The sequence below is a fragment of the Orbicella faveolata genome, unplaced genomic scaffold (assembly GCF_042242905.1).
Source record: "Orbicella faveolata isolate gen_17 unplaced genomic scaffold, um_ofav_v1 contig_14, whole genome shotgun sequence".
NCBI classification, from domain to species: Eukaryota; Metazoa; Cnidaria; class Anthozoa; order Scleractinia; family Merulinidae; genus Orbicella; species Orbicella faveolata.
The window spans coordinates 18,541,078-18,562,483 of record NW_028301541.1 but is presented as its reverse complement, the minus strand read 5'-3'; the positions used below and the strand labels follow the sequence as shown (position 1 = coordinate 18,562,483).

Genomic DNA, 21,406 nt, shown 5'->3' with positions numbered 1-21,406 from the left:
TAGCGTAGCCAATCAAAATGCAGGATTTGCATTAGTCCACTAGTTGCGTGATACTAATACAATATTCGCATAAATTCCCTTTATATGTTTCGCCAAGCAGATTAAAGAAGTCACGTCAACGTTTCAGTACGCATCTTGAAAAGTTGAGCCTAATTTTTTCAGGTTCGTCGTTTGTAATCCGCCTTAATCTTCTCCATCCTTGACCATCCTTGTTCCGTCACATTTTTACATGGCAAAGGTTGCCCATCCCTCCTTTGTGGTTATTAGCTCTTTGGTGTTTTTCTATCTTAGTTAACCGCTATTTTTAGGGTCAATTTTGTATGTGGTCAAAATAACTCAAAAATAACGTGATTGAGTTCCTTAATCCCGCCGCCAGTACTTCCGCATACAGGCTAGAAGGAAGTGTACCGTCATTTATATGAACTCTTTTATTGGTTAAAAAAATTGTTATTTTTGAAATGAGTTTTAGTTATTAAGCTAGCTCAAAGTTTTCAACTACATGTAGGCGTGAGATTTTTTCCATAGGTGCCACTAGGCTTGAGATTAAAGTTTTTGACCCGCAGGCATGTACAGAGCGTTGGCAGGTTTACATTTGGTTAATTCAGAAGGTTATACCTTTCGTTTCAATTAATCATAAATCTTTGTTGCAGTATGGAGATACAAAATCGAAGTAAGTGATACGTATTACCGACAATTTACCGACATCCTACCGAGACGTCACCGACTGTTGGCCGACTGTTTGCTTGTTGGCCAAAACCTGTCGGCGGTCTTTCGGACAACAGTCGTTCCACAGTCGGCCAACAGTCCACCGATAGACGGCTGACAGGTTATTTCGGGAACTGTTCTTCACAGTTACCACATCTCTTTGTCATGAGCAGAATTTTCAATCTGCTCCCAGCGTTTGTAACGTCAGTGGACTCTGTATCAAACATGTCTTCTTTGTTGTTAACACAGGTCTCCATACCAGAAAGAGTGTCTGCCGACGAGTTTCTTGAGTGGATGATTGCGGAGCCACAAACTATAGTGTGGCTACCAACACTTCACAGATTAGCTGTGTCCGAGACAGGTACAGTCTGGGTGATACCAAATTTTTCAATGTCGTTGTTTGTAATCCGTGTCAATCTTTTCCATCCTTAACCGTCCTTGTTTCTCTAAGGTTTATTATTATCGCTTGGGTGTTTTTCTATCTTAGTAATCTATTATTTTCAGGTTTCCTTCAATTTAAAGGTAATTTTCTACCTGGCCAAAAGCACTCAAAATACCGTGACTGAGCTCCTTCAAGCGGTAACAGAGAGAAGTAGCCGCTTGTAGGAGATTGCACCACTCGTACCAGACAAATGAATATTAATGCCATTACAGTCGAACCTCTCCGCAACGGCCACCTTGGGAACAGAGTAAAGAGGCCGTTGTAGAGTGGTGGCCGTTATGGGGAGGTAGGGGTGTAAAATGACACCTGTAATAAATATATCAATAAAACAGCAACCAAACAGCAACAGAGACCAACGACCTGCGGTACGGATCAAGTCGCGCCACCTTTTACAATATAACATGGGGTTTTGTAAACACCGTTCGTCAGTCGTTGATTAACTGGCTAATGTGGAGAGGTTATTTTGGTAGTTCGGGACGCGCTTTGGTGGCCGTTGCCGTTGCGGAGAGGTGGCTGCTGTATAGCGATTAAAATGAGAGTGACTGTTCGGACCGTCGCCGGTACAAAAAAAAGTGGCCGTTGTAGGGAGGTGGCCGTTGCAGAAAGGAGACCGTTGTAGGGAGGTGGCCGTTAACGGAGGTTCGACTGTATAAACAACAACTACCGATCTCAAGTCATGACGGAATAAACAAAATAAAATATAGGCTTGACACGTATTCATACAGACTCTGTAAAGAGCTGTAGAGTGTGGGTTTGGCCGCCAAAAGTAGCATTGTCTGTTTACAAGGGTTTCCATTAAGAAAGCTTCGCCTACAAAAAATTACTTAGCTATGAGGCTTATAGAAAAAGAGTGAAAAACAAAAACACCTTGAGGTCAAAGGTAGGCATACCACAAGTCGACTTGTTCTTCAGTTAGCAGAGAGTCGCAAAATGAAAAGATCGAGTCGCGAGACTCGCGAGGAAGTCTCGCTAAAAACGGAAACCAGCTTTTAGAAGTGACTTGTAGGCTCTCTTTATTCTGGCTTCTGTTCGGAATTCGGGAAAGGAGCCTAGTGACTAGGTTGAAGGGTGAATAATTCACTGTGTTTTTTTTGTTTATTCCCCTAAGCTTCGAATCCTAGTTCGAATTTTACTGTATCAAAATTGGCCTTTATCAGGAAAATTTCTTGTAAGCTAATAATCGGATGATACGGCAAAGAAGTTAACACCATGTTTTACTCTTTTTCACACAGTGAAACACGAGTCGAAATGCAACGTGTGCAAGATGTATCCTATTGTGGGTTTCAGGTAAGTCCACAACCTTTATGACATTTGACCAGTCGTGGAAACAGTTTCCAGTTACAGCTCAGTGAAATCCCGTGAAATCCCGCCGCTGCTCTGAGAAAACCCACGGTTTTGTCGACGGTGTTGTTGCTAAGTAACAAGACCTAACTAGATCGCGTGATGCTTGCCACTGAATGCAACCTCGTTCTCAGGGTCGAGATAGGACCCTGGGAACGAGGTTGCATGTTGGCCTGGTAAAGTTCTTTCCGCTTGCCATGAACGCTCGCGTTATTTTTCTACTGAACATTCTTAGGTGGTGCGCCAAATATTTGGGAATGGGTCACTTGCCTTCTTGGCTGTGATAAGGAAATGAAGAAACAAGCTTGGCACTCTTTTATACTGTATTTCTGTCACTCTTACGGTACATTTTTAATTTCACCAGATATCGATGCTTAAAGTGCTTCAACTTTGATCTGTGTCAGGTGAGAAACTGCATTTTACATATGGTAGTCTCAATCATGTTGTGGCTGGCTCAGCTCCAGTCTTTGTAGTGTCTGCTAGTCTTTGTCAGAATATCCCCTGGACAGGTTGCCTAGCAGCTCCTATGGTACCTATTTGTTTACAGGGTACTTTGGAGGTGCTACGAGACTCTAATGTCTCACGCAAGAATACAACACAATGACCCTATCCCTGCTCGATTTGTTGTCCTCTGATTGTCAATCCGTTCCATCATACGAATCGCTGGAACGTACAGCACACACTTAACGTCTATCCTGGCAGAGGCGCTGTGAGAGTCCAGTGTCTTAACTCTTGTGCAAGAACAGACCACAATGAGCCTCCTGTCCCTAGACCGTGTTATTATTAATCACCTACAACTTATATCCACGCACTTTGTGAGATGAGCTGTGAGAGTGCAGTGTCTCGTGCAAGGACACGACGCGATGACCTCACCAACGCCCGATCCCTTGTCCCTTGACCGTCAAGTCCAGTCCAGTAGACGAATCACTTCAATCAAGAAGATAATTTACAGCATAAACTTGATTTACAACCACATAAGTTTATAAGTTTAGGCTGAGCTCGATCGTAACAGTAATTATACCGTTATTTTGTTTCATTCAGGGATGTTTCTGGTCTGGCCGTGTTAATAAGCAGCACAAAATAGGCCACCCCACCCAGGAGTACTGTCTTGTGGTAAGTTCTATAGCTGCCATTGTAAAATATCTGCCACGTTTTCCCCTCTCCCCAATTTTTAACACGGAAATCTCTCCGATAATAAGCCCCACAAACAAGGTTTCGACTGAGAACTTTTTCTTGCCTTTAGTTATGAAAGAAATAGAAAACGGCTGTCTCTTCTTGTTTAAATAGCCTAGTCTATCTGAGTACTCGACGAAAACGTTTTGTGGAATTCAAAACACTGCAAGCTCAGCTTTACAAAAAAATTGTGAATTTTCCCATGCAAACTTAGTTCATGTTTGCCTTAAATTCATGTATTCACCTACTGAGGTACTGAACTGTGTTTTTAAAATTGAACTTCCGAATACACTTATGTAACCGATAACTAGCAATTAATTTTTCTCAAACAGTCGACGCAGAAAGAGGATATAAAAGACTTCGCCAAAGTGATGCGTAACAAAGTGAGCAAGAAAAAGAAGAAGACGCCTGAACATCCCTCCAAGGGAAGGTTTATTCCAATTGAAATGGAAGATGCGACACCTTCTGATGGCGAAGACGAGTAAGTAAAACAATTTCGTCTGTATACAGAATCCGATATAAAAAGGTGCCTAATTGCGTACAGAAGGATCATAGGTGCGAGCCCTGAGTACATAAATGAACTGTCACAACTCACCTTGCATTACGGCGACTGAGCGCGCAGTACGAGCGGCAGTCAAAACTGAGCTGTCCAACCGAAACGACACGATAATAACCTTTTTCTTCACAGCTAACAAAAATAAAGATAATGCTTAAGTTGCTTTGGTCTCTTCTAATAGTTAACTTGAGAATTCCGGGTTTAATTTTATGGGGAACAGCATATTTTGTTCAAAATAACACAACTGTTATCCTACCTGGCGACACTCTACGAACTACGAGCGAGTTGCCATGTCGGACGTTGGCTACCCATTTTTGGCGCCAAATTGCAAGCTTGGAGACACAAAATGTTTCATACAGGAGGGACTCCTGGTTTCATATTTTTCACTTTTTAACAATCTGATACGGTTTTGGGAATTGTAAATCCCTTTTCATGAATATTTAATGCCATCTCCAGTGAGAAAAGTTGTCCGCTTTCAATGCCTTTTCTCTTAACTTACATTGACGTTAGGACAGGAAAGGTTTTCCTGCCTGCTGAATCCTGATTGGTCAATTCAAATTTCAGGCATGCCAGCCACATGCAAGGTAACAATAGTAGAAATACACGTGGTGCTAATTGAATAACACTACCTGCAAGATATAATTGAGTCAAGGAGGGTGGCCGCACGTTTTCTTCAAGAACTTTAAAATGTTGGAATCACTTCCCCCTTAAAATACGCACCTCTCAATCTGTAAATATTTTTAAGAATTTACTATACAAACATTTTAGATTAAGTCAGCTTAGGGAGAGGATTTTTATTCCATTTTTAGACAATTATTTTTAGACTGAGTACTGGTAATGTCGAGTATTTAATTCTTAACTTAGCTTTTATATCATGTTCATATATTTGTATATTTAGATTTTTAATTTAGGTCTCAAAAAATATTTATGATAAGTCTCCTTTAATTCTTAATCGAGGGCCACAGGTTTATTAGTTGTACAACCATTAAGTGTAACCCTCTTTGAATAAAGTTTGTTTGATTGATTGATTGATTGATTGATTGATTGATTGATTGATTGATTGATTGATTGATTGATTGATTGATTGATTGATTGATTGATTGATTGATTGATTGATTGTATAGCAGGGATTGAAATACAAGTATCGTATATTCGAGCGAAAGTGGCTGAAACACTAAACTGCTAGAGCTTATTCAGGTTTCTGAAAAGCATAAACGGCTTGTCTTAAGGTGCTGTGTCAGGTTCTTATTTGGCGATTACCTAGTTATTCTCGGTGGAAAGAAGCAACAGGAGAAAGAAGTCTCTTGTTCAAGAACTCAAGACTACTGAACACCTTGGCCAGAGCTTGAAACGTGAATGCTCGATCCGGAACCGAAAAGCGCTGAACATTACGCCACCCTGAGACACGCACAATTTCAGGATAAACTTTCTTTAAACCATTTTTTTATTATTATTCACGAATACTAAATTTTCGTTTAATTAAAATGTTGGTGATGTTGGGAGGATGGTTTCTTAACTGTTAGACTATTTAATTCTGAGAGGTACAGTTTTAAATTTTTGTGCTATTTTAGTACGGATTCCGTGGATGCTTCTGTTCCAATGAAGGTTTTTCCAGGAACACACGACAAACTTGGAAGTTATGCAGCAAGGTTTGTGCATGGAGTCTGTCTTGAATTCCCCCCTTCCTGCCAGCCTCATTCCTCCCTCTTCAGTTCATCCCTCGCTGCCTCTGTGCCTCTCTGCCTGCCTGTTTGCCTGCGTCTAGCACTTCCTAACTCCATTTCTGCCTCCTTCCCTACCTACCTGCCTTCGTACTTGCATGTCTACCAGCCTGCCTGTCCACCTCCATGTCTGCCTTCCTCTCTCCTAATAACTGCCTGCCCTGCCTGCCAGCCTGCCTTACTCTATCCCTGCCTGTCAACTAGTCTTCTTGCCTGTTTACCTGCCTATCATCTTCCTCTCCCCTAATACGTATCTCCCTACCTACCCTCCCTTCATTTTCCTTCCTTGCTTTCTTCACTTCATTCTTATTTAGTTTTTTGTTCTTTATAATTGTTAGACTCAGCGACCACGAGACAAAAGAGGATGAAGAAGTAATCAAGGAACGGCCTGTAATGGCAGGACCTGACATGTAAGTTATTATTTGAGAAAGCGAAGTGAATCGAAGTTCTTTGCTTCCACGCAGTGTAGCTTACTACGATTCTCAGTTGAGTAAGGCGCGACGGAGCTTTGGTGACGAAGTTTTGGACTTAAAATTACGGTGTTGCCACGGCCAACCTTCCTCGTGTCCAATGGCAACAATATTGTCGCCTACAATTTCGCGCGCTTTGCTGCCAATGACGTCAAAGGCCGACAAGTTGCTACTGGAATCGGAGCCGGTTGCCCGTGACAACAAGACAAGTTGAACGTTGAAACCTGGTCATCAAACTTTCGTCGCACCTTACTCAACTGGCAATCGTAGTATCTGTTTGTTGGGAGGGCTTCATATGGCAGTGAACTGGAAATTCGCTGGTTGTGGTTATGCAAAGAATCCTGATAAATCCTGGTAAAGTTGTCAAACGAATTTTAACAGTCAAATAATGGCAAAGTCCTTAGCGGACTCTTAAACACTATAATAATCCATGCTATAGTAATTTTTTAGAGTGGTTCTCCAAATCCTTTCGACAGTGGATGGGTGTTTTAAGTCCCGTACAATTGGTCCAAAAACCTCGTGCAAAATTCTGTAACCAATCAGAGTAATGATGTTATCTTTCCGGCCAGTCAGATGTGGAATCGTTACTTTGTCTACGCGCCTTTTCCCGCGCTTATCTCCTGTTACACATTTTCCCGTGCTAACGGTCGGTTAAACTATACATCAGCACTTGCCACCAGGTATGAGTTTTCGCGCGCTTTTCACATCTGTGCTTGCCCGCAGTTATTGTGTGTTTTCCTACGCATTTCGCCAGTTACGAATCTTCGCGTGCTTGCTACTGATTAGATATTTCGCCTCGAATTCTTTTTCGTTTGTCAGTCTTTGGAAAATCGCTCTTGACCAATGAAAAGGGTTGTATTGTCAATGTGTATCACCTTAATTTTATCTGGTGATTTTTATTTCTTTAGGGAAGACGGACATCGTCCTATAAGACATTATTCAAAAAGGTAATTCAGTTTGTCAGTTCGAAACTAATCATTTACAGCTCTGCCTTTAATAACTGCATTGTAAAGACACGAATGACCATAGTTGTGAACACAACTTAAAAGAGCTCACTCACGGTATTTTGAGTTATTTTGGCCACGCACAAAATTACCTTTAACAACAACAACAACAAAATTACAATTAAATTGAAGGAAACCTGAAAATAATGGTTTACTAAAATAGAAAAGCGCCAAAGAGATAGTAATGAACCATAAAGGAACAAGGGTGGTTAAGGAGGGCGAAGATTAACACGGATTACAAACGAAGAACTTGAAAATTTTGGGCTAAATATTTCAAGATGCGCAAACCGTGATATAGCTTCTAAGAGCAGTTTTAAAAAGAACACTTGAAAAGGAAAAATATTCCGGCTTAAACGTTCCGGCTTAAATCTTTTTCAGGCGTTATTTTCACAACTGCTTAAAGGAGAAGGTCACTCCAAAAAGTGTTTATCTTTTTTCAACGTTGATAAAAAACCTCGCGCTAAGTTTAGCCACTCACCGAAGTTTCAGCTTCTAAAGTGCAGGTTTTCCCTATGAAATTCGTCTCCACAGAAGCCCAAAATTTCTCCATCGTCGCCGCCATTTTGAACACTACTCAGCAGCCAGGCCGCGTTTTCGTGACGTCATTCCGTCCAAGAGATTTTGTCCAAATGGCTTCCGACAAGCCTTTCAGCTACCACTCTGAATTATGGCTGCTCTTAAGCCAAATCATTTTGAGCCAAACATGTTCTAAACTCCGAAAGTGATAGCAGTGAAGAAGTGAAGTGGATAATCGCTTGGAAAAAATACATTTTGCTGACCTTGTGAAGGATGCCAAGTCAGTTGCAGGGTTTTCTGCTTCTCGCCAGCTTCGAGTCGGACGGAATGACCTGACATAAACACGGCCTGGCTGCCAAATACAGTTTTAAAATGGCGGTCTCAGAAGTCGAATAATGGCCTTCTTTCGAGATGATTTTCTTCAGGCCAGTAGGCTTTTTAGAGGCTGAAACTTCGGTGCGTGGAAAAGCTGAATGTTAACTTGCTATAGGTGAAGACGTAAAAGTAAGCTTTTTGGAGTGACCTTCCCCTTAAAGTCAGTTGTGTATACCATATAACTGTGATGATTATTCATGTCTTCATATTTTTCTTTCCAGTTGAGTTCAAATTTGAGAACTTTCATATATTGATTCACTTGCAATATATATTTAGCTAGCTCTACAGGCACTGATATATAAATGTACCCTAAACGGATAAGCCGGATTTGAAATTAGGAAGTCCCTGGTTGAAATCCTCTGTCCTCCCACGTGCATATGATGGCGTTGTTTTCGGTCTTGCAGAGTTTAACTCCTTGGTCACACTATAAAAAAACAACATCCACAACTGGCCAAACTTCCAGCTGAAGCTTTAAGAAAATCAATTTTGCTTTTGTTTTCGTTGCAGCTTAACTGATAGACCAGAGTCAGCGGTATGTATCTTGACATGGAAATAATTAACAATTATTCCACGAGTGCGAGTGGAATGATTGTTTTATTAAAAATGCCCCCCAAAATCTAGAAAACTGAAATAAAATTAAAAAAACTTACGCCTACGCTTACCAATGTGTAGAGCATGTTATAATGGGTCATATACCATGATGGCTAAGCCAGTGAAAACTTACGAATTGCATTATCCTATTTTCCTGTCTTTAATAATCTGAGTTAGACCACAGCAAGACGAGTTTGTGTGGAAGTATGTTAAGCTGGCCTCGCGAGCTTAACTCCATTTTTTTTTAGGCAAGTTTGAACTAAGATAACTCTTTAGCAAGCCCCAAGCAAGCCTGTATTAAGATATTTGAGCAATAGACCACAAGTTTTTATGGTTTACAAGTGATTTATCAGCGTATAAACGATAAAAACTTGTGGTCTATTGCTTTTATATAATAATTCAGAAGACACGCGAAATTTCCATGAGTTTACTGGCACAATAAACCATAGCTGATTGACCAATCTGAGCGCGCGCATTGATTTGATTATTATATAAAACGTGTTATTCATTTGCTGCTTTTTCGTTTATTTTAGTCTCCCAGTACCACGCAAGTTGAGAGAGACATGGACAGTCAAGAGAAGCGAGATCTGGAAGACCTGATAACAAGTTTAGAGAACGATAACAGGTTTGGCATGAATTCCTTACCAATCTCGGGTCTTCTACTGTCCTTCAAATCAAATGAGAACTTGCAGTTTTTTAATTCAAGCTAGAAAAACACCATTAGGGTGATGATAAAACCAAGAAGGTAACGAGCAACGTTACGATAGCTTAAACAAGATAACTAGAAACGTGTAGGCCAAAGATTTGAAGATGCGCCTTTACTTTAAGTTTGTTTAACGCTCACCTTATGGTCGGCGCGCTGGCTTCGTAGTTAGCGCGCTCGACTCCGGATCCAGCGGTCAGGACTCGAGCCCTAGCCGGGGACAATGTGTTGTGTTCTTGGGCAAGACACTTTACACTCACAGTATCTCTATACACCCAGGTGTATAAATGGGTTCTTGGGAATTTACTGCTGGCGGCTAAGCCTGCGATGGACTAGCATCCCATCCAAGGAGGAATAGAAATACTCCTAGTCGCTTCATGCTACATAGAAATTGGAGATAAGCGCCGGCCTGATGGACCATTTGCCTCGTATGCAGAATTTACTTTACGACTTTGGGCATCCGTTGGTACTCCCATATTTATGAATTCTACGAGATAAGATGTCCAGATTCTTACAGAAAAAGTAACTTTATATGTTCATATAGTACACTCACGATTGATTTAGTTCATTCTTGTTCTTTTGTAAAGAGCGCTACAGGGTGAGATCAACAGCATTCAACACCTGCAACGTCAGAACCAAAAGGGACATAGCGTCGTACCTTATGAGGACCCAGCGAGAGAGGCCTTTTTACGACAGCAGAGGGAACGGCTGGAGGCGCGCGAGGAGGTCCTCGAGGAACATAATCACCAACTGCAAGTTCAGCTCCACCGTTTAAGGATCCTTTTGCAACAGGTACAGACTCAAATAGAGTTACGACGCTCCCAACATTGGGTTTAATTTACTTTGATAAGAGTTTCTGTTTGAATAGGAAGCCTCTAGTATGCGTTGCTTGTTTTCACCAGAAAGTTCCGTATAGGTTTGAGAAATACCTATTGACATTTTGGGAAAATGTGACAAACGTTTCACGCTAAGATTAGCGTCACTTTGGCATTTCATATAAAGGGAAATTGGGGTTTTGTTTTCTGTTTTAAAACCATGTTGTTAGCTTGAATTTCGTTGGCATTTAAGGCGATGTAGTCAACTATAAACGACAATAATTATTTTCCAGCAATATCGGCAATTAAACTTAAACAGTGTTCATTAACTTGTCATCCATGTAAAACGTTTGAAGAGCATAAATGTTAGTATGCTTTTCTTTGTGAGCAGTTAATTATTAAACAAAAAATAGCACGCTGAGATTTTTCGTTCTTAAACTGGAGAGAATAGGATTTTAAGTTTTTGTTTTGTGATTTGGCACGAAGAAATGACAAGACTTTTTACCTAACATGTGCTTGTAAGATGAACTTTTAAAAACTGAAAGTGTGCTAAACCCTCTGAACATTGATAAGTAACACATTAAATTGCATCATTCTAAGCCTTGACAAAGCACAATTGTGTAAAAATTTAATCTCTGATAACAGACTTTCTCTTGGACGCTTAATTCCTCCCTCGCTGAGAGGGCTGGAGCCGAAAAATTGGATTCTGATGACGTAGTGCTATGACGTAGCTCTACGGATATCCGTGTGAGTCTTTCATTGGCGTTTGCCGGATTTGAATTTTCGCGTGCAAATAACAACCAATCAGAGACAATTCACGGATTTTTGTAAAACATCGTTATGTATGGATATTCGGGTCCAGTCTCAGAAACTGAGTCTCAAACGTGTTTTGAGCGAGGGAAGAACTGAGCGCTGGAAGAGATATCTCTGTTTGCCAGACTAACTTAATCTGAACTGCCTGCTTGTTTGTAAACCCAAGTTGAAGTTAATTTCTAAAATACATTTGTAATAACCAGTAATCATTAAAAACACGATCCAATTTAAAACCCGTGGTATGGTATCATTTATCTATCTTAGGAAGAAAACACACTCTCCGGTCTTATTAGAGACGAAGAGAAAATGGCGGCAAAGTTTGCCCGTGAACGCATGGCTCAGATATGTAAAGATGACGCAAACTTCAAACCATCTACGGTAGTACACATTAAATTTTTTGTTTTGTTTTGATTCCTGTTACGAAGAGAATTTTGAGACACCAGCAAATTGAATGGGTTTGTTCTTTCCAAACGAGTGGCTCCGAATGCAGTAAACTTGGAACGTCAAGTAAAGAATTTTTGCAAAAGCAAAAAAAATTAAAACATGTCAAGTTTTTCTCGTAGAAGTTTTCATTTGGACGGAATAAGGCCAGAAAAGAAAGGAATAAAGAACTAAGCTTTTTAATTTGATGCTAACTTGCATACCCCGACCAAATGAAAACACTTGTGTCATTTCCAGAGTCGCACGCTTGCTACGAGCACACCCGCTCATTTAATCGCTTTGTCGGAGGCTTTGAGGTCTTGTTCACACGATCGTATTCGTTTCGTCGTCACCCGTTCACACTAAAACACGCGAAGAGCAGACTTAACGACATAAGATGAATGGGAAATCGCCCAGTGCAACACACCATCAAAGGACCGTGTCTCTCGCCAGTTTGGTTACAGCAAGCGTTGTACGAAGTTAAATGGAGCTCCTCTTTTAGCAGGGAGTTTTAGAAAGCGTTTCAAAGAATTTTTTTGTGCTTTGCTTAAGTGGTGATTTTCATGGCAATCTTTCTTAGAGCTTCTGCTTCTAGTTCAGTTGAGGCCCTCTCTCTGTCACGCAACGCTTTGCTCTTGGGCATAGCGTTGCGTGACAGAAGGAAAGACAGAACTAGGCTATAAGGTGTCCTTTTGTTATTTTCGTTGCTTCATTGCAAATGCTTTGGCTTGCTTTTCAAGTGATCTCTCTAGGAAAACAAATAAATTTCGCTGTAAGTAAATAAATGCTGAAAAAAATAATAAAAAGTGTTGGAAATAAATCCTCTAAAAGGGAAAACTTAACTCATAAAACATAAAAAGCTACATCTTTTTATCATAAACACTTTTTCGAAAGATCTTGTAATCAACAGGATTTTTGCGTCGCATATTTTATTTTTAAAAATTCCAAACACCTATTGAAATGTTAAACACAATACCTTTGATATATTATTTATTATACGATTGCAATCGCCACCTTATTAGCAGCCTTGTGGTTTTTTTTTTTTTTTTCCCTAACTAGTCAACATCGAATACTTATGGTACTCTAATCCCTTATTTGGCGGGTATACGGGTATACGGTAAGTTGAGAATAACTTTCTAAGGTTTTATCAAGGGTGATTTCGCTATGAATATTTTCTTCTTCTGGTAAGTGTGTTTTATATAGAAATGAATTTAAATCACGTGTTTTAAAATTGCGAAGAAAATGTAGTGAAGAAATCCTTCTTGTAGTTTGGTGATGAGCTCAATAGGTAAAGCATTACCTACAGGAGCGCAGAGGTCGTAGATTCATCTCGTTGAAGCCCTAAATTTTTCCCAGTCTTCTTTAAAACTGCTTTTAAAATTGCAGCTCTGAGAGTTCTTTCTTCTCTTACACTCTGTTCACAGTCTATATATGTATTCATCCATGTACACCGTTTGTCATTATATTTCTTTCACGAAAATTTTCAATATGGCACATGTATGCTGCCAATGTGTTGCTGCATAGCTTTGTTGGTAGAGCAGCGGACATTTGTTATTTTCCCAAGAAATTGCCCGGTATCCATGTAAACAGACGGATAAAAATACATATGTTGAAGGGAGAAATTAGGAGGTATTTTAGGAGTAAATTATTCATCCTAAGATCACACCAAACACAGTAATTCGAGACCTTTACCTGCAGGACTCAAACTCTTCAGCAGCTGGAGATATCAAGTCCAACGGGCTGAGCTTTAAACCACAAGACGAAGAGTAACTTTCTTCAATGAAACAAACAAACAAACATGTTTCAGCTTTGGCCGCCTGTCAGTGGGAAATCCACTGAGGAAGAAACAAGCACGAAACTGTTTTTGATGTTGTTGCTGCTGCTGTTGTTTGGCGTGGATTTTGGCGTTTTTTATGACACATTTTATACACAAAATGAAGTCTTTCTAGTTCCTATCGTCTTGTGTATCAACAGCTACAAAAGTACAGTACATTCAGCGAAAGTGTAACGCAACAGTTAGGTACACATGTCGCTGAAGCTTGTTCTTCGTTTTAGGGTGATGTTTCGCAGCTTTCTCCTCCAATGAAGTCGGCGCTTCAGTCTTCATCTAACCCTTTCACCGGTCAGTCTACCGCAGACAGCACTGTCATGGCCCCCCTGACGAGTTCCCAGCCGAACAGCGGCATGGGTTCATCGACAGTAAATGCTTCCGGTGGTACCTACCCTTCATCAACTGTACCGCGTGTTTCACCCACTTATCCTCCCGTTTGTCCTACCACCGTTCCCCAAGTCGCCTACCTAACCCCGGGTCCTTCAATTCAAGCGTATCCCCCACAGTACTCATTGTCGCCTGGTATAACCCCTCCTTGGAGAGACTCGTACTCACAATCACCACTCGGTGCTGTCCGGAGGGCCTCGTCTAGTAGTCTATTTGCCCCCAAGACAGCTGCAGAGCTAGGACTTCTAGACCGACCAGACACTTCGTATGAAGGAATGGAGTTAAGCAACATTGTGGACAGAATGACTTCAGCTTTTCCTCTGGACGTTCATTCAGGTAATTCTATTTTCGTTACTTTAATATCAAGCGGGTAAGTTACAATATTTGTTTTATTGTCTGTACAGTGGTGCTGAAAAGTCATGCTGACGAATGATGGAATAGAACGTCAATTTTAAAGTTTACATTTTAAAATACTAATACAGTCGAACTTCTTTAAGACGGATACCAGAAGGGCAGAGCTGGGTGTCTGTATTACAGAGGTGTCTGTAATGATATGTAGTGTTTTCTGTACATGTGTGGTAGAAGTGTCCATGGTTTATGAATTCTGGTTTAAGTTCTCTGTGACTAAGTCATCTGTCTCTAATATAGAAGTGTCTGTGTTATGCAGACCTTGTAAGAACAGGTCCATAAAGAGAGGTGTGACTCTAATTGTGTTTGTTTTCAGACATGCCTGTGGATGTACATAATGATCTATTTCTTTCTGCAAGTCTTATCGGCGAAGCCATGCAGTCCATGGTGACAACAGTATCGCGGAAAACTGGTAACGAGCAACTTCTCGATATTTTAAAATAACGACTCTTTCATTTGAAAATTGTAATACGTGTCGCTAAGCAATGTTAAGAATTATTTGATTTTCAGCGTCGCGTGACTTGACAACTTTCGGAGTACTTGGAAATGTTCTGCAGTGCTCGAGAATGCTCTGAAGTCGTTGTCAAATCTTTGATTGGAGAACAAAACTTGGAAATCCGTCGAGTGCTTACACAAGGATATACGACAAACGCTCTTGTTTCCTCTGTGTTTCTTTCCCTCACCCCGGGGAAATAATTGTGTAATGCAGGATTAAGTTCATCCAAGAGAGGATGAAGAGAGAGTTACTCTCCCATATAGGTCTTATTTTTAAGGTTACTTCGAATAGGACACCCAGTCCTCCCGCGGATAATGTTCCAGCGCGCGTTGCGTGGTTGTTTTCGTTAAAGATGAAAATGCACGAAAAGCCGCTTGAGCTGTCCTCGTGAGTGAAATTTGCGTCACAGGATTGGCTATTTATGCAGTGAAACCTGTATTAAGCGGACACCCTTGGGACAATCACTAGTGTCCGCTTAATACAGGCTGTCCGCTGTAAGCATTTTCTAAGACACTGTGCAATAATAGTCTAAAATTATTAACCCTTTTGTAACTCAGTATAACACAGTGTAAGATCAAAGACTGCTCATAGCACAATGTCCAGTCAGCCAATGCATCAATCTGGAGTAATCTCCTTAGCTTTAAAACGACATCGCTGAACAATCTTAAAGGAGTTTGAGCTGAGCTTTCAGAAGTGAAAAGCCCTGGAAGTGTTCGCTTATTGCAGGTTTTGTGCAACAAAATGGCTTAATATAGTAAATGGTTTGAACCCAGGAGTATCAGTAGTTCGTATGGTGTGATCGTCCGGGTGAGGGTAGTTCTGAAAAGAACTGTTGTTGATGACTGACGTTTCGACAACCTGAGCGGAAGTCATCTACCTCATCTGAGACGACGCATTGCGCGTGACAAAATTATTTAGTGGACAATTGTCCGATGACCGACTGTTATTTGCAGGCTTGCTTTTGTAATTCAGTATAACACAGTGTAAGCTCAAAGACTGTTCATAGCACAATTTCCAGTCAGTCAATGCATCAATCTGGAATAATCTACTTAGCTTTAAAACGACATCGCCGAACAATGTTAAAGGAGTCTGAGTCGAGCTTTCAGAATTAAAAAGCCCTTGAAGTGTCCGCTTATTGCAGGTTTTGTGCAACAAAATAGCTTAATGTTGATGTCCACGTCCACTTAACAGAGGTGTCCGCTAAATGCAGGTTTATTTACAGTAAATTTAGGAAGAAAATTTCGGGGCTCAAGCTGGTGTCCACTTAATATAGGGTGTCCACTTAAATGATGATCTCCAGCCCGTACTGTGCAGTCTCAGCACGCTAATGTTTATAAACATAAACGGCTCACTCGATGGAATGCGAATCGATGTTATTCGTTACGAACCACATACCTTATCTTTGAGGCCTTTCAAATTCTTTTTCCATCAGCTTCATTGTTTGTTGCAGCTGCGAAGTTGTTTCATCAAGTGACATGAGAAAGAACGAAGCATAAAACTTCGACCGCTTCGCATCCATAATGGCGGTTGTTCTGAAACTTTGAATTTACCTCTTGTAAGTGATTGCGAAATGTTTACATTTTGTGATGTCTTGCAAACAAAGAAAAAACGCAAACAAACTCTCGAGAGTGCGCAGTACGGACTAGAAATCATCTTTAATATGGGGTCCGCTTAATACAGGTTTCACTGTAGATCCTCCTGGGATTTCTGAACCCGGAGTGAACTAAAAATGACTTGAGAGGGATACTGATACCTTAGGAATAAGGCTTCTTTTAGGCATTAACTCTCTTACCCTGAATGCTCTCTTAGTACGCCCTAGGATTTAGACATAAATACATGACATAGACATGGCAAGATTTCTTGGGCCATTCTATTATCCAAGGGGAGAAGATGCAAAGAGATTAACCCTATGTGAAGCACCAACCCGTGAGACAAGGCCAGGCCACAACACCGGGAACTACGTACCCTACACTTTGCGATAAGTGTATGGGTTCTTTAACGTCCCCTGCTAACCTTGTAACACTGGAGATTCACGAGACGGAGCCTATGGTTTATAGTCCTTATCCGAAAGACTTGAACGTCTAACCATTTGCGCATTCTCCTCTGTTGTTTGAAGACGCTGAGTGTTGGTCCGCTCTGGGGCTCGAATTAGTTTGAATCAATTTGAAATGAAGTTTCACTGTCTATCAATTATGTCCTTGTTAGGAGTATTTTCTTATAATTATCATCATCATCATTATATGTGAATGTGAAGATTTGTAAATAGGTTTTCTGAGGAGATTTTAATAAAGTTCTTGTTTTGATTATTTATTTTATGTTTTTGTTATTGTTACTGTTACTGTTATTGTTACTGTTACTGTTATTGTTATTGTTATTGTTATTGTTATTGTTATTGTTATTGTTATTATTATTATTTTATTTTCTAGCACCGGTTGATGTTTACTAATTACTTAGGTGTAATAATAATCTCCGTCTTTGTGCAGGGGCAAGGAAAGGTGCCTTAGAAGCCGGGAGAACATCCAAAAGAGACTCCGGAGAACCCCATAACTATGGTCAGGTAAGAGAACATTACCTCCATCTAAAAATTGTTTTCATAAATTTTCCCTTTGTTTTTCTACTGATCTTAACCAACATTTTGCTTTTCACGTTGGTGTTTCAAGCGTGTTAACATAATTAAGATCAATTGACCAAGTTCTGTGTAGTCTGAGAATCGCGAACGACGACGACTAATTTTTCGTATTTCCATTTGGAATTTAACGCTGTCATTACATATTTAGCCTGAGCACGTTTTTAGAGCCACTGGCGTACTGAACAGATCTAGAATCGTGCTCAGCCTTGCGCAAGTGCTTACGGTCGCGCGTGCACTTTTTATCATTCGCTGTCTGGGCCTCGTTTTCGATCTCGTTCTTGTTCTCATTCTCTCCCTCTTCGTATCGTGGAATTCAACCAATATCATATCACTTTTGCTAGGATAATTCAGTTTATGGAGAATGGCCTCGTGAAGATCCTGATGCAGGCAACAGATTCTCGATTCACAGGTTCGTGGGAGTTGTTTCCTATTTAGATCAAGACACATTTTAGCATCAGAAGATTCCATGGTTCTTGCTCTTGGAAATGTTACTAGGTGCTGCTATTCCTGTTGTGTTTCAGTTTGTGTTATGACTGTTTAGTCCTGTGGGAATACACCCTCCTAGGATTTCTGAAGTCGTGTGTGATGTAAAAACAACTTAGGGTCATGTTGCAACCCTCGTGAGGTCTCACATGAATGGCTTGAAACCTTTTGAGAGGACAATAGAACAAACAACAGAGACAATGCCCCCTAGCCTTTAAACAATAACAGCTGCTGCAATGACGACAAGTAGAATTACAAGCTTACAAGAGCTGCTACACTACCGATAACTTAAGAGGAATTTACTCACCCACCCTTCATCTTGTCTTGATCTTAGTAAATACTGATTTAGATAGCAAGGCTCAGTGTTTTTTGTAAATAATATAAGTTGTTAAATAGTAATTTTTTCTAAGGCCGGTTTTAGCTGAATCAGGCTGTTTCAGCAGATTTTTATTTTCGTCGTTTATTTTATTTTCTTTCGTTTTTCCGGTTGCAGTACCGATGGGTATGAGTACGGTCCCCTTTGACTTCTTAGAAAATTGAAGTGTCCTTCAGAGGCCGACTTTGGAAGATGCACTGTGGCCAGCTGTATCAACGTGAACTCAAGGCTTGACCGCCTACGTCTGCTATCCGGCCAAGGGAAACCGCTACTTTCACGTCCGAATGTTAGGGCTGGTTTTCACTTCGACAAGAGCATGGACATAAGCTACTAACGTAGACGCAGTAAGGTGTTGTCAAGTGGGGCCTTCAATCCCGTTCCCCTTGACCAGCGGTCGCGAAACAAAAAACCTTGGCAAGTTATGTTTGGAATTTCGAAAATGTCAGACTTCGGTTGAATAACACACATTTCTGAGTTGCCTTCAGCTTCGGTATCAAAGTGAGACCTGGTGTGCAACCATTTATATGAAAATGAGTTTAATTTACATATGAATGAAATCTCATTTTCATATGACAGGATGGGCACCAAGACTCGCTTCGAGAGAGGCTAAAAGTAATCCGGAAATGGCCTATTGTGCATGGCCACCTGGCAAACACATGACTCAATCGAGAAGCTGGAGTTTTATCTCCGCTTACTTCTAATGTTTTTAAAACCAATCAAAATCGAGCCTGTAACGGAACTCACGAAGGTCGCTGGTTTTGTCAATTTTGCGCATTAAGGAACGGAGACTCGAGGAACGAGATTACAGCGCCTTTTGTCACGAAAAATTCACAACAAAAGGCACTGATTATAAAGATCAAACTGCGTCTGTGTGCGGTCCATTATATGCTTATGCGCTAGTGAAATTCACCCTTAAGTGTTTACGTAACGGTCACCATGGTTTCCATTCGCACGTGGATCAAGAAACAACGTGGAACGGGAACTTATTGTACAAGACTCATATCTTTCACTTCTTCACTTCCGACCACGCGAAACAACTCCAAAATAACCACTCTTTGTAACAATTACTCTGTGAAAGAGCCAGATTGCAAAGCGTGTAGTTTATATGTATCATGATTACATGTTCAAGAAAATATTAATTATCGCTCAGGACAGATTTACAGAGTGCTTCAGCCACACCTTTGTTTTTGCTTACATGCGAGAGTTTGGCTATGATATTTTATTCGGAGCATGTCGAAACGAAGGAAATCACTGTGAAACTACTAAACTTTAATTTAACCAGCAGACCTCCAGGAACACAGCATACAGTAAAGCAGTAAGATCTCGCTTCACCATGCAATATCAATAATTTCGATGGCATCAAAAATGTCGGAGGCTGACTAGGGGCCTTAAAAACATGCGCCTTTATAATGTGCATAACTTCATTGCGTAAACAGTAAGTTTGATTTAGACGAAACCTTTCGTCCAACGAAACGGGCGAAACAGTTTGTGTCGAACGCAAGTCAGATCGTACCGTTTAAATTAGAGTCCAAAATTTTATTTGATGTTATTAATAAAGAAGTCTGCTCCATATTTTTAAAGAAAGTTGAAATTATTTACCACTTCTTTGCGTCGAATCTTGAAAATAAGAACCTATGTTGAGATTTTAGCCTAGAAATGTTTCTTATGTGAAGGGTGCTTAACAGGGAAATTTTAGCCTAACAGGTCCTTAAATTTTAGGTTCTTATGGCGGGTATTTACTGTATGTAAAAGGAAGGATCCAACGCAGGGCCGTAGCTAGTAAGAGGCAAACAGAGGACTTGCCTCAGTCATTTTTTTTTTTTTTTTTTTTTGTTCATTTTTGTTGTTTATAGTTATCATAAACACCCTAACTACCGAGGAAGAAAATTTAACCGTGGACATTGCCTCAGTCATAATGTTTTTTTGGCTGCGGACCTGCAATGGGGAAAAGAGTCAATGAGAATTAAAGGACGAGAGTTGGACCATAGGGATTTTTTGCTGTTATTGTTGTTTTGTCTCCCAACGTGAATCATAGCAAAGCTATTAAACGAGATGACAGCACCTGTTATCTGAGAACGCCTGTCTAAAGATTTACAGTTTTCTCGCAAATTTGTCGGAAACCGACTCGTCGAGGAAAGAAGACGAAAACGTAACTTCGATCTCGATAAATAGTACTTTTTGGCACTAACACAAATTATTCTGGCGATGAATGATCTGACGTTCTTTGTCTCATTGAGACACGATTCTTTTTTCTGAGATTGCTTTCTTTACCTACCCGATACATCAGTCATGTAGGGGTGGACCATTTCACTTTTAAGGAGAAGGGATTTTGAAAAAAAATATCCTCTAAGCAAACTTGCCCCCATACAATTCATGCACACGATCACTTCCGAATGAGCAGAAAAAGCATGTTACACAGACAAAAAATTCATGCATGCACAGTACCCGAGGAAAATATTTCCAAGTGCATGAAAAGGCTATATCACCCACTGCCCCCCCCCCCCCCCCCTTCCCCCTCAAAAGTCAGATGTCCCACCCCTGGGTGACCTAACTGAGATGCCTTTCGTTGCCTCACCGAGTCTGATGACGCTTTTCCTTTTTTATTGGCCTACCCGATACGTTGGAGATGATTGCCAGTCCTTACTGCGCACTCGCGAGTGTTTGTTTGCGTTTTTTGTTTTGACTCATGTAAGACGTCACAAAATGTAACATTTCGCCGTTGCATACATAAATCAAATTCAAAGTTTCATGTCATCCGCCATTATGGATGCGAAGCTTTTTGCCTCATTCCTTCTGACATCATTTGATGAGACAACTTCGTAGCTGTAAAAATCAAAGAAACTGTTGGAAAAAGAATTTAAAAGGCCTCAAAGATTCTAACGAATAACATCGGTTTGCATTTCATCGAGTGAGACTCGCAAATATTGGCGTGGCGAGATTGCGCACTACGGACTGGAAATCATCTTTATAAACTTGGAAACTCCAAAATATCGTTACTTTCGTTCATCAAACTTTGTAAAGTTTGTCAAAAGTATTTAGAAATACTTTTGGCATATCATAATTTCGTGAAAGTTTTTTTGGTCAGCCTTGCTAATGGCATTAAAAGGTTCTCTAGCCAATATTGGCTTAAGTCTAATCTATTCAACGTTTC

General features: G+C 40.5%; 1 protein-coding gene and 1 long non-coding RNA gene across 3 annotated transcripts in view; one reads left to right on the top strand and one right to left on the bottom strand.

Moving 5' to 3' along the window:
• Positions 1-20,246, top strand: part of LOC110064498 (dystrophin-like) — a 30,620-nt gene extending 10,374 nt beyond the window's left edge. The window contains exons 9-25 of one of the 2 annotated variants that reach the window (XM_020771552.2): positions 955-1,066; positions 2,380-2,434; positions 2,853-2,892; positions 3,530-3,601; positions 3,994-4,142; positions 5,789-5,866; positions 6,277-6,348; positions 7,317-7,355; positions 8,811-8,835; positions 9,428-9,519; positions 10,185-10,389; positions 11,490-11,603; positions 13,701-14,199; positions 14,588-14,683; positions 17,251-17,324; positions 17,738-17,805; positions 18,373-20,246. In XM_020771552.2, the coding sequence (XP_020627211.2) occupies positions 955-1,066; positions 2,380-2,434; positions 2,853-2,892; positions 3,530-3,601; positions 3,994-4,142; positions 5,789-5,866; positions 6,277-6,348; positions 7,317-7,355; positions 8,811-8,835; positions 9,428-9,519; positions 10,185-10,389; positions 11,490-11,603; positions 13,701-14,199; positions 14,588-14,683; positions 17,251-17,324; positions 17,738-17,805; positions 18,373-18,403 (1,821 nt within the window). In that variant the 3' untranslated portion in view covers positions 18,404-20,246. The remainder of the gene's footprint in view (positions 1-954; positions 1,067-2,379; positions 2,435-2,852; positions 2,893-3,529; positions 3,602-3,993; positions 4,143-5,788; positions 5,867-6,276; positions 6,349-7,316; positions 7,356-8,810; positions 8,836-9,427; positions 9,520-10,184; positions 10,390-11,489; positions 11,604-13,700; positions 14,200-14,587; positions 14,684-17,250; positions 17,325-17,737; positions 17,806-18,372) is intronic. The other variant, XM_020771553.2, reaches the window with a different exon arrangement.
• LOC149114378 (uncharacterized) lies at positions 2,887-4,614 on the bottom strand. The gene is made up of 3 exons (XR_016206455.1): positions 4,474-4,614; positions 4,257-4,349; positions 2,887-3,415 (listed from the first exon to the last, which is right to left on the bottom strand). It is a non-coding gene; the product is annotated as an uncharacterized LOC149114378 (long non-coding RNA).
• Positions 20,247-21,406: the final 1,160 nt, after the last annotated feature.